At 45.7% G+C, this 12,234-nt stretch overlaps 1 protein-coding gene across 1 annotated transcript in view; it reads left to right on the top strand.

Moving 5' to 3' along the window:
- orc1 (origin recognition complex, subunit 1) overlaps positions 1 to 12,234 on the top strand; it is a 33,662-nt gene that overhangs the window by 20,426 nt on the left and 1,002 nt on the right. The window contains 10 exon segments of the mRNA XM_047374889.1: positions 161 to 419; positions 497 to 594; positions 1,227 to 1,328; positions 2,177 to 2,202; positions 2,205 to 2,347; positions 4,610 to 4,717; positions 6,595 to 6,744; positions 8,580 to 8,699; positions 8,790 to 8,959; positions 9,032 to 9,119. Of these exon segments, the coding sequence (XP_047230845.1) occupies positions 161 to 419; positions 497 to 594; positions 1,227 to 1,328; positions 2,177 to 2,202; positions 2,205 to 2,347; positions 4,610 to 4,717; positions 6,595 to 6,744; positions 8,580 to 8,699; positions 8,790 to 8,959; positions 9,032 to 9,119 (1,264 nt within the window).

Below are 12,234 nucleotides of genomic sequence, written 5' to 3'. Positions count from 1 at the left end.
GGTTTGTCCAGTTTTGTTCTGCTGGTTTTTCCATCCTCAGAGATGGAGTTTCTGCTGGTTAATCTTTACTCCACCAACACAGGAATGAAGAACCTGATTGGACCTTTCAACACATGAAGCTTCATGTTAGCGTTTTTGTTTCTGATGTTTTTCCATCCAGGATTCTTCTAGATGTTCAGGAGGACCTGAACTCTGATGACGATGATGAGTTCATTCCATCCAAGAAGGAGCTGCAGAGCAGCAGCAAGGAGGAGGAGGAGGAAGATGCTGAGGAAGAGGAGGAGAATGGGCCAGATAGTGATGATGAGGTGGTGGCGAAGAAGAGCCGCCGCTCTTCGTCCTCAGCGGAGTCTCGTACTCCTCGCTTGAAGCAGAAAACCTGCTCCTCAGCCCGAACGCCGAGGAAGACTCCGAGGAAGGTGAGAGTCGCCATGGAGACGACGGCTGAAATAAGTTTCAATGAAACGTTCTCACCTCCTCCGTTCTGTCTCTGCAGACCACGCCGCGGACCCCCCGCCACGCCACGCCCAGCATCCCCAGACGGTCACAGCCAGCGCGACGGCCCACCAACGTTCTGGAAGAGGCCAGAACCAGGTGAGAACCAGAACCGCAGGTTGCAGAGCTCATACTGTGATGTTAGGTTCCCATCAGAACCAGTCCTTCAAACAAAATCTGGAAACTGGAGGAAAGTGTTGGAGGAACTGGAGTCACGTGTTCTTCAGGTAAAACCGCTCCGATGCTCCATGGGCCGATTTTCTGCACCGGTTTCCAGCAGAAATCCTGTAAGTCAACAGTTCTGCATCTGGGTCCAGGTGAGAAGGTTCAAACCGCTCCGTCCACAACTGAAACCCGTCGAGCTGATCCTAAACTAAACATCTCTGTGGTACGCTTGGCTTTTAGCCTTCAGGTCCAATGGAAAGTTTGAGATTTCTGTAAACAAGATCAAGATTCAAGAAAAGAGTCTAAAAACCAGCAGGTTGCTCTGGTTTGAGTCTAGAAACCTGCAGATAAATGACGTTTTAATAAAACACTTCCTGTGCAGGTTCTCTCTGGGTACTCCACCTGTTTGGTTAATTGTTTTCGCTAAATGGCCTTTCGCCATGAAGGCACCAGCTTCTTTCCAACAGATCATTTAACCCAGGCATCCATTGGATGGGACTAATCATCAAACTTTATTTATTGAGCTCATCTCCTACACGCTGTAACATCTCCATGTTCCTCATCAGGCTGCACGTGTCCTCGGTGCCGGAGTCTCTGCCCTGCAGGGAGCAGGAGTTTCAGGACATCTACAGCTTCGTGGAGAGCAAGATCATGGACGGCACCGGAGGGTGAGGATGATCCCGACTCAGACATGCAGCTGATAGAGCCTGAAAAGTTCAGTTCAATCCTTAAGTGTCATAATAAATTACATTTTCTTCAGCGCATTCATGCACTGCATAGCCAGTGAGTTCCAAAATGGACCCTTCTCCAAGTCCCATTAACACCGACTGTAAAATTAGCACAATATACACAATAATATACAATAAATCATTCGGTGGAGGAACAAATGAACTGATACTGCAGCAGTTATTTGAGGGATGTTTTGATTTATGCAGTCTGGTTTGCAGCTAGTAGTAGTGAGGTATGGTGAGCCAGGTGGCATCTGTCAGGCGGGCATTCTCCTTAGATGGTGGGTGGTGTTGATGGTCCTGATCTCTGGATGAGTGCCGTTTGGAGTGCTTGCTGATCAGCCTTAGTGCAGCTGGAGAAGCAGAAGTTCAAACAACTGATGACCATAAGCTGCTTTGGGATGTGGGCGAACCTCATCTTCCTCAGGTAGTACAGGCGTTGCTGTGCTTTCCCCGCAGCTGAGGAAGGTTTAATGTTCTGAGACTGGTCCTCCTCTGATACGGTTCCTCCCAGGTATTTAAAGGTAGACACTTGTCTCCACCACCTCACTGCCAATGAAGGGTGGAGAGCGGTTTCTAGATTTCTTCTAGATGTTCAGAACCAGCTGAACTTCGTTTTCCTTGACAGTTTGTCTCCGTTTGCTGTTGCAACTAAAAGTTTTTATTTGGACTTTGGACTAGTTTCAAAGTTCTGCCTTTTCCTCTGCAGTGTTGCCCACTGTCACTAGGGGGAGCTCTAGCCGTGTCTTTCAAGCTGATGAGTAACCCTTTACCTGTTGCTGTCTCAGGTGCATGTACATCTCCGGCGTGCCTGGACGGGGAATACGGCCACGGTCCATGAGGTGATGCGCTGCCTGCAGCACGCCGCCGATGTGGACGAGATCCCGGCGTTCCGGTTCATCGAGATCAACGGGATGAAGATGACGGACCCTCATCAGGCGTATGTTCAGGTCCTGCAGGTGAGTGGATGCAGCAGGTTAATAAACTAACTAGTTCACTAACCTGTTTAACTACCGGTTTAAAATAGACCTGCTTTTATGTTAGTTTTCTGTGGTTTTTACCTGCAACTATTTGGGAAGCAAAGGATCCAAATTTCAGAAACTTTGTTTTGTTTCATTTTTTTTTGTCTTCATGGGATCTCAGGTTCTTTAGGCTCGGCCCAGTAAAAAGCCCCGTCTCTTTCAGCTTCTTAGATTAAATCCCAGGCTCTTCCAACCTTTGATTGTTTTCCGAATTTTGAAAATTTGGGGAGAAAAAATTAAGTCGTTTTTTCTTTTCCAAACTTCCAGAATCTAAAAGATGAAAACATAAACACTGAACAATAAAGTGTTGTTTACATTGTTCTGTATGTATTTGCTGCATCAGATTTTCAGCTCCGTCATTGACCAGAAATAACTGCACCCTCATTCAGATGTTCAACGAGCCATTTCACCGCCTTATTGGCCTCTAGACGTTCCTGCAGAGGAACATCAGCAGGATCCCTTCATTCAAATGAAACGACTTCGTCTGACGGGGTTCAGTCTTGGGCTCCCAGATCGATCCACAGCTTTTATTATTGATGTGGTTTAATGATCTGATGTGTTTTATGTAACAAGGTTGAGCTGCGCAATATATCGTCATGGCAACATCAGTGTGCGCTAAACTGCCGTCACTAAGGATGGTTATTTGGTAGGAAGCATATTTCTTACATGCATTAACACTCAGCATGCTGGTTGTCTACAGGGCTGTGAAAAGTATTTCCACCCTTACAGAGTTGAATGTTTCAGATTTAATAAAACACCCTTAATTTATATTGTTTAAGGTGATCTAGATTTAGACCCAGACTTTGGCTAGGCCACTCCAAAACTTAATATTGTTTTTTTTTTTTTTGCAGTCATTCAGAGGTTGCCCTGCTACTGTGTTTTGGATCATTGTCCTGCTGCAGAACCAAAGTGGGATTGGGCTTTAGGTTCTGTTCTGGTCGCTGGACGTACTGCTGCAGGATTTTTTGCTAGAGAGCAAACTTCGTGGTGCAGCGCTGGTGGTGTAGGGGTTAAGCGCGACCATGTGCAGAGGCTATGGCCCTCGATGCGACTGTCCCGGGTACAGCCCCAACCATCATGCTGCCACCACTGTGTTTGACTGTTAGTGGGACGTTCTGTTTCTGAAACGCTGATCGTTTTACACCAGATGTAACGGGACACACTCCTTGAGGTCTTCAGGATCATCAAGATGTTTTTGGGATAACTGTGAGATGGGCCTTTGTGTCCTTATGGTCAGCAGTGGTTCTGGACTTGGAACTCTCCCTTGGAGGCCATCTTATCCCAGTCGCTTTCTGACTGTTGAATCATGACCTCTGACCTTAACTGAGGCAGTGAGGCCTGCAGAGCTTTAGATGTTGTTTTGGGTTCCTCTGTGACCTCCTGGATGAGACGTCGATGTTCTGTTGGAGTGTTCTGGTTGACCGGTCTCACCTGGGAAGGTTCCCCACTGCTGCAGGTTTTCTCCAGTCGTCTCTTACTGTGGTTCGCTGGCGACCAAAACTCATAGAAATATCTTTGCTTACAGACTGATAGACGTCAGTTTATTTTTCTTCTGTTTTTGAATTTATTTTTTAGATGGTGTGATGCTCTTGGAGATCTTTCAGCCATCAGAGAGGTTCTGTTTAAATAATTTACTATATCTGCAGGTCCGGTAATAACCAGGCATGAGTTTGGCTTTCTAAAAAATATGGTTTATTGACAATTAATTGAAAGGATCAGGTTGGTTTGGGTAGCTTAATGAATGGAAACATTGTTAATAATGTTATTTTTATCCTGTATTAAAACTTGTTTAATAATCTGAAACATGGAATTCGGCCAAAAAAACAAAAACTGAAGGTAATTTTCCTGAAACTTGTGAGGATGATTTTGATTAACTGGCGATCTGGTACCAGTGGGTTGAGTGATACGGGCCTGGGTAGAGTCTGGAGCTGCAGCCTGGCCAGTGGGAACAAAGGGTGCCAAACTGTTGCAACAAATCGGGTCAGACCGCCACCACTGGTTCTGTTTGGGGAAAGAAAGCAGTTTTAGTTGATTTGTCAGACTACGTTACTGTTTACTGTGGAAAAAATATCTTTCTGCAAAAACATCATTTTAGTCATTAGTTCTCTGAATACATAACATCTCTTCTTTAAACTGTTTAAATGTGCTGATGATGGCTGGATGTAAAGTTCTGCCTCCTGTTGGTGGTTCTGTCTGCAGGAGCTGACGGGTCAGAAGGCCACGGCCAACCACGCTGCGGCGCTGCTGGAGAAAAGGTTCAGCAATCCGGCGCCGAGGAAGGAGACGACCGTGCTGCTGGTGGACGAAGTAAGAAGGCGCCGTTGGCATTTAATACTCAGAAGAACCACTGTTTACCGAACACGTGATGATGGACCTGATGCTGAGACTAATGCAGCTGTTTTATTTCTGTGATTAAAACTAACCTTGAACTTTAGGTTCTGGGTTGAAGCTCAGCAGCTGGAACCTCCAAATATGGTCCAACAACGGGTTTAAACAAAACGTGATAGAGTTTAATAACATCACAGCTCTGAGTCTAACCTCGGTCGTCTGATTTATTTTCCAGAACTTGAGCACGTTTCCTGTTACCATCTTGAGTTAATAGAAAGCCCCTGAGATTTGTTGGCTTGAGGTTCCTGTTCCAGTAACACCGAGGCTGAGCAGTGTGGTTTCCGGGAGTTTCAAAGTTGGCTGCATTTAATTCATGTTGAGTCAGAACTGATGTTTTAGCAGTAAAACAAAGAAAGCCGGTCCTGTGATCCGTACCTGGGTCAGAGTAGATGTTTCAATCTGGCAGCCTGAGCAGAAAGGTTCCAGAAAACGGATCAAATACAAAACATCAGCAAAACCTCCTCATGACTGTAAAGCACGGTGGTGGAGGGTTGATGATTTGGACTCCGCCAACAGCACACTAGCACCTCGCTGTCCGTGGGTCAACCATGACCTCTGAATACCAAACTAATTTAGAAAATGTATGTTTCTATGAGTCAGTTGACCCAAAACTATTCACACCCCTGACAGATTTAGGTTGGAATAAATCTTCACCATCTTGTTTCTTCTGAGTGGAAGTAATAGGAATGCTTTGGAGCGACCCGGCCAGAGTCCCGACTTGAATCTGATAGAGAACCTGTGGATGGAGCTAAAAATTAGGGTGATGGAAAGGAGGTCTTCCAACTTGAGATGGACCGATATGAAAATTTGAGCCAATGTTTATGTCCGATACTAATGTTGCTGTTATGGCCGATAACTGACGATGACCAAACAGATACCACATGACCACCTCCTCCTCCAGTAACACATAAACGGCAACAAGATGAAAATAAACATCGGCCCAGTTTTACTTATGGGACAGATTTGTTAAAAATCGGCCGATACCGATGTAATGCAGATCAGTGGTGCATCCCTACTTCCAACCTCAAAGCGGAAACGTGCAGAAAGCATCTCAGCTGTTAGCAGACGAGTTTGATTGATGTAACTCCAATAAAAACTTCTCCATCGATCATTGAGGATGGTATAAATAAATAAACGTAACAACTTTTTCCATAAATTATACTTTGTTTTATTATCTTTTGAGAGACTCCAGGGGTATGATTAATTTGGTTCTTCTCTCTAGATGGTGGAGTGTGTTTTGTTAGTTTTATAGTTCTAAACAGGTATTTTACTCATTGACTTTCCCTGTAGTTTGATCTGAATTGGATTGTCCTCTGGACCTCTGTGGTTCTGTTCGGCTCTGAATCTCTTTGGGTGAAACTAGTTCTGGACACCTACACTGATGCTACAAGTTTCACATGTCCAAACTGGCAGCCGATTGCATCAAACTATTTAAACATAACCCAAATAATTCAACAAAAAAGCCACGTTTAATGAACACGGCCGTCCCAGAACTATTCGACCCGTTCATGACCAACATCTCTGGTGCTCAGTGGACCACCTGCTGCAGACTTGATTCACAGCTAGTCACCACCTTCTGGATGAATACAAATGCATGCCACACTTTTCAGATTTTTAGTTGTATAAAAATACTTTTTAAAGCCACTGAATGTTAACCTGGAAGCTCCTAAATGTTTGTTGGATTAAAACGTTTTCCAGACATCTTATTAAAATCAGCTGTGGGCTCAATCTGCAGCCTGATTGGCTGGTTCATTTCCACAACATGCACAGCGTCCTCAGATTGTTTGTCTCTGCAGTTGGACCTGCTGTGGACCAGGAAGCAGAACGTGATGTACCACCTGTTCGACTGGCCGACGCGCCGCCACGCCCGCCTGGTGGTGCTGACCGTCGCCAACACCATGGACCTTTCGGAGAGGATCATGATCAACAGAGTGACCAGCAGGCTGGTGAGGATATATGAGTCTCTATTGAGGGCCATACCAGACCAGGGGGTGGGCAGAACTGTTAGCATGAATGTTCCTCCACAGGCAGCCGTCCGTGCTCCGTCTCAGACCCGCTTTTACTATGATCCGTTAACAAAAATCCAAAAATGTATCAAACCTGCACTGATTTATGTACAAAATGTTTGAGGCATCAGGACTTTAAAAAACCTGAAGGGTTAAATCAACGTAAAGAAAACCAAACATCAGAAACCTTGTGTGGAAAAAAACTGCATCTAATAGGATTTATGAAGGAAAGTAGCTGCAAGTTGCTGCTGATAAACGAGTTTAGGCAGTTAATGCGATGCCAAGACGGAAAGACATCTGCAATCAGCTTAGAAAGGTAAGTCTTGCTGGCCGTCGATCTGAGAACCGCCGTCAGACCATTCCTAAACTATCCATCGTTTCACAGAGAGGAACATTATTCACAAATAGAAGTTGGCTGCTAATCTTCCCAGGAATGGACGTCCCAGAAAATTCACCCCAACGTCAGAGCGTGAAGTGCACAGACAAATGAGGGGAAAAAACCCAGGAGCTCCATCTCAGGCTCTGCCGGCTTCAGTTAGCAGGTTAAATGTTAAAGTTCATGACGGGACCTTCAGGAGAAACACTCTACTGTATGGAGTAGGAATGTATGAAAACCTGTGAGATCCCAGAACTTAAATGTTACTACCTGGAATGTTTCCTGAAACTTCCAGGTTGGTTCCAGGCGACGGTAGCCTGGTTTCTGGGAGAGTGTAGGTTGTATTATTCAATGCTACAGAATTAGGCAGGATCGACTTAGGTTTGCAAAGTAAATTCTGAACGAAGTCCAGGACGTCTGGAGCAAATGAGACCAAAGTAGAGATGTTTGGCTTTAATGCAGCCAAACACAGCAGATCAGCACTTCATACTAACTCGTTAGGCACAGTGGTGGCAGGGTGATGATGTGGGCTTGCTGTGCAGCCCAGGACCTGGGTGCCTTGCAGGAACTGCTTTGTACCAGAAGTTTGTGTTCATTTCTAATGTTTTTCCTAAACTATTTTAGTTTGGTGTTTCTCTCTGGAAAGCTGCACAGAAGTCCTTTCATCTGATGGTGGACTCATGCATGTCTTCATGTTCTTAGCTTTAAAAATCTTGAACTGGTTTAGGAAGTCAGTCAGTCATTTTCTACCGCTTATTCCATAGTGGGTCGCGGGGGAGCTGGTGCGTATCTCCAGCAGTCTATGGGCGAGAGGCGGCGTACACCCTGAACAGGTCATCAGTCCATCACAGGGCAACACACAAACAACCAAACACACACTCATTCATACACCTAAGGTCAATGTAGAGAGACCAATTAACCTAACAGGCATGTCTTTGGACTGTGGGAGGAAGCCGGAGTACCCGGTGAGAACCCACGCATGCACGGGGAGAACATGCAAACTCCATGCAGAAAGACCCCCGGCACGGTGGTGCAGTTGGTAGCACTGTTGCCTTGCAGCAAGAAGGTCCTGGTTTAGGAAGTGACGAATAAAATCCCGTTCACCACTCGACTAAGCTTTCAATCAGCAAACCCTGGTATGAGGAAGTACAAGAGGTTTGTTTGGACTAGGACGTCAGATCTGGTTGTGACATTTTTTTTTTGTTTTCAGTTCAGCTTAAACTTTAAACTCAAACCTTTTGTTACTGAATTATTTTGTCATCTTTGGATTTATGTTTAAAATGTTTTCTTTAAATTAACTTTTTGATCAACTCTAAAAACTAAAATATGAGCCGTTTTTTCACTGGGTTTTTGTATAAAAGCAAAGCGTTTACCGTCTGACTGGTCCGGATTGTCCCAGGGTCTGACCCGGATGTCCTTCCAGCCGTACACCTTCAATCAGCTGCAGCAGATCATCACGTCTCGCCTGAACAAGGTGAAGGCCTTCGAGGTGGACGCTCTGCAGCTGGTTTCCAGGAAGGTAAGAGCTCCACCCCCTCCACACCTGTTTCTGTTCCCCTCCTGCTGTCAGAACCGGATCACCCAGCGTTCCTCTGCTCTCCTCCGGTAGGTGGCAGCTCTGTCGGGCGACGCTCGCCGGTGTTTGGACATCTGTCGGAGAGCGACGGAGATCTGCGAGCACTCGGCCACCGACCCGTCCAACGCGGGATTGGTGGAGACGAGCCACGTGATGGAGGCGCTGAACGAGATGTTCTCCTCGCCGTACATCACCGGCATCAAGTGAGCTTCTCACCGTCCTGATTGGTTGGAGGAGTTTGTGGGAGCAGATCACGGACCGACGTGTGTTTTCAGGTGCGCCTCGACGCAGGAGCAGCTCTTCCTGCGAGCCGTCATCGCGGAGTTCCGGAGGCTGGGATTGGAGGAGGCCAGCTTCCAACAGGTGAGGTGGGAAACCGGTGGGGAGGAATCCGTGCAGAAGTCTTAAACCAGTTAAGCTTCATGCATTTAAAGGGGACATATCATGCTTTTAAATCCTTCCTTTTCCTATTTAAATCAATCAGATGTGGTCTGTATAAAGTGGTTATTTTAGCTCCTCAGGTGTTTATTTTACCCATTTTTTAAGCTTCCTATTTGACCTCGTTTTGCTGCAGTCTCTTTAAATGCAGATGAGGCTCTTCACGCCCGTTCCCCTTCCAGGCTGGAGCCTGCTACTCCACCTTGTAATCTGTTATGCCATTACTAATGTTACTGACACTATTTTTACACAAACTACATGTAAAATACCTTTTTAAAATTTTAATGCTACCACAAATCGAATGAACACAACTTTTAAACAAAGACCCCAACATACGCTGCTCAAAAAAATAAAGGGAACCCTTAAACAACACAATATAACTCCAAGTAAATCAAACTTCTGTGAAATCAAACTGTCCACTTAGGAAGCAACACTGATTAACAATCAATTTCTCATGATGTTGTTCAAATGGAAAAGACAACAGGGGGAAATCTTTGGTGATTATCAAGACACTCAATAAAGGAGTGGTTCTGCAGGTGTGGACCACAGACCACTTCTCAGTACCGATGCTTTCTGGCTGATGTTTTGGTCACTTTTGAATGTTGGTGGTGCTTTCACACTCGTGGTAGCATGAGACGGACTCTACAACCTACACAGGTGGCTCAGGTAGTGCAGCTCATCCAGGATGGCACATCAATGCCAGCTGTGGCAAGAAGGTTTGCTGTGTCTGTCAGCGTAGTGTCCAGAACCTGGAGGCGATCCTCAGACCCCTTGTGAGACCATATGCTGGTCCGGTTGGTCCTGGGTTCCTCCTAATACAGGACAATGCTAGACCTCATGTGGCTGGAGTGTGTCAGCAGTTCCTGCAAGATGAAGACATTGAAGCTATGGACTGGCCCGCCCGTTCCCCAGACCTGAATCAGATTGAGCACATCTGGGACATCATGTCTCGCTCCATCCACCAACGTCACGTTGCACCACAGACTGTCCAGGAGTTGGTGGATGCTTTAGTTCAGGTCTGGGAGGAGATCCCTCAGGAGACCATCCACCGTCTCATCAGGAGCATGCCCAGGTGTTGTAGGGAGGTCATACAGACACGTGGAGGTCACACACAATACTGAGCCTCATTTTGACTTGTTTTAAGGACATTACATCAAAGTTGGATCAGCCTGTAGGGTGTTTTTCTACTTTAATTTTGTGTCTGACTCCAAATCCAGGCCTCCATTGGTTAATAAATTTGATTTCCATTGATGACAGCGTTAACATTAGCAGGAGGCACAAAGCTGTGCTATCAAAACAACAGCCAGTAAGTTCTATCAACACCTCAACAATCAACCTCGCTGTCATTTTACCGTTATCTGCAGCTTACCTCTTTGTTCCATCGCTTCATACTGGCCGAGGTTGCTGAAACACTCTTCCCTGAAGTTCTTCGCGCAAACGAAGAGGACTTTCCCCACTGATGTCAGCGCGTTTCCAGGAAAGATTTTATTTAACCAGGCACTCCGAAGAGGTTCTGTTCCTGGGGGACGGTGTTGGGACTGGTGTGGGTTAATAAACCCGACAATAGAACATTTAGATGTTTCTGCTTGCTGCTTCGGCGTCCTTCAACTTGAACTGAGTGGTTAGCCGGAAGTCCATGGCCATCTTTACAGGTTCCACAAGAAATACTCTGACGTTATAGAGAACGAAATGTAATAGAAAATGGAAAAATCTCACCAGACTGACCAAATATGACCCAAAAAGCATCTAAATATATCATGATGGGATCTGGAGTGACTAAATTCAAATTTTCTAGACTTTCAGAGAATCCCGATACACAAAAATGTGTTTAAGAGCTAAAAAAAGTGGATTTTGCATGATATGTCCCCTTTTAAAGGAAAAATTTAAACTTCTTATCTCTTAACAACCAGAACTTGCTTTGCTTCCTGAAAATGTCTTAAACTAGAATCCAGAAATTTAAGTCAACCAGGTTCTGAGCGTGTTTACAAGCTCATTACTTATTGAACAAAGGTGAGGCAAAAAAGTAAATGTATTCCTACCCAAACACAAAGTTTTATGTATTTTAATGGGATGTTTATGATAGACCAACTGAAATCAAAAACCTCCATCCGTCCATCTCCAAGATCGGGTCGCAGGGAGAAATTCAGACCTCCTTCGTTCTCCAGGTCATTCTGGAGGAACTTTGGGTTCCCAGACAAGACGGAAAATATTTCTAGGTCTTCCCGGGTGGGAATGCCAGGTGAAGCGGTCCGGGTGGAGTCCAACACACACCAGGAAGATTGAGTTCTTGCTTTGATTGTTCAGCAGCAGCCCCACAAGATGCGTCGGGCGACGCGGCAGAAAACTTTCTCTCGATCCAAAAAACGTGTACTGGACCACACTCTTTGGACCCCTCTCAGCAGTTCTGTGAGAGTAAAGATCTGGTCCACTGTTGTATGACCAGAACAAAAGAACTGCTCCTCTTGAATCCAAGGTTCTCCGACCAGTCTGAGCCTTCTTTCCTGCACTCAAGAATAATTTCTTAGGGAGGCTGAGAAGTAAGTGATCCCTTTAAAAGATGGAACACCCTCTCTGGTCCTTGTCTTTAGTATTTGGATCTTCACCCTGGTTTCCCCTCCGCTGAAGAGGCGGGTCAGTCACGACAGCCTTCAGAATCTTGGGTCAACTCTCGTCCACGTGTGGTACGAAGGGTAGCCATGCTTTTTAACAACCTGTCATTGTAATAATTCACCTAATGAGTCCTCAGGTTCTGCCTCCTGCCTGTTTTACCTTTTTAGTTGTTGAACGGTTTGCTGTAACTTCCTTAAGTCCAGCCGAAGGTCCTTCTCCATAGCCTCTCCAAACAGCCTCACCAGCTGTTTCAGAAGTCCAACAAAGCCCACCTTCGTTATATTCCATCACTGCTGGTGTCCATCAGTGGTTTCCTCCCTGAAGGGCAGCAGTGACCCTCAGGCCCTCCTGGAAGCTGCATCTGCAGTGAAGGTCCTGAATAGCTGAGAGAACCCACAAACATGGGAACAAAGTCCATGCAGAAAAGCTG

The sequence above is a fragment of the Girardinichthys multiradiatus genome, chromosome 9 (assembly GCF_021462225.1).
Source record: "Girardinichthys multiradiatus isolate DD_20200921_A chromosome 9, DD_fGirMul_XY1, whole genome shotgun sequence".
Taxonomy (NCBI): Eukaryota; Metazoa; Chordata; class Actinopteri; order Cyprinodontiformes; family Goodeidae; genus Girardinichthys; species Girardinichthys multiradiatus.
Note: the sequence above shows the minus strand (reverse complement) of the source record. Positions and strands in the feature narration are given on the sequence as shown.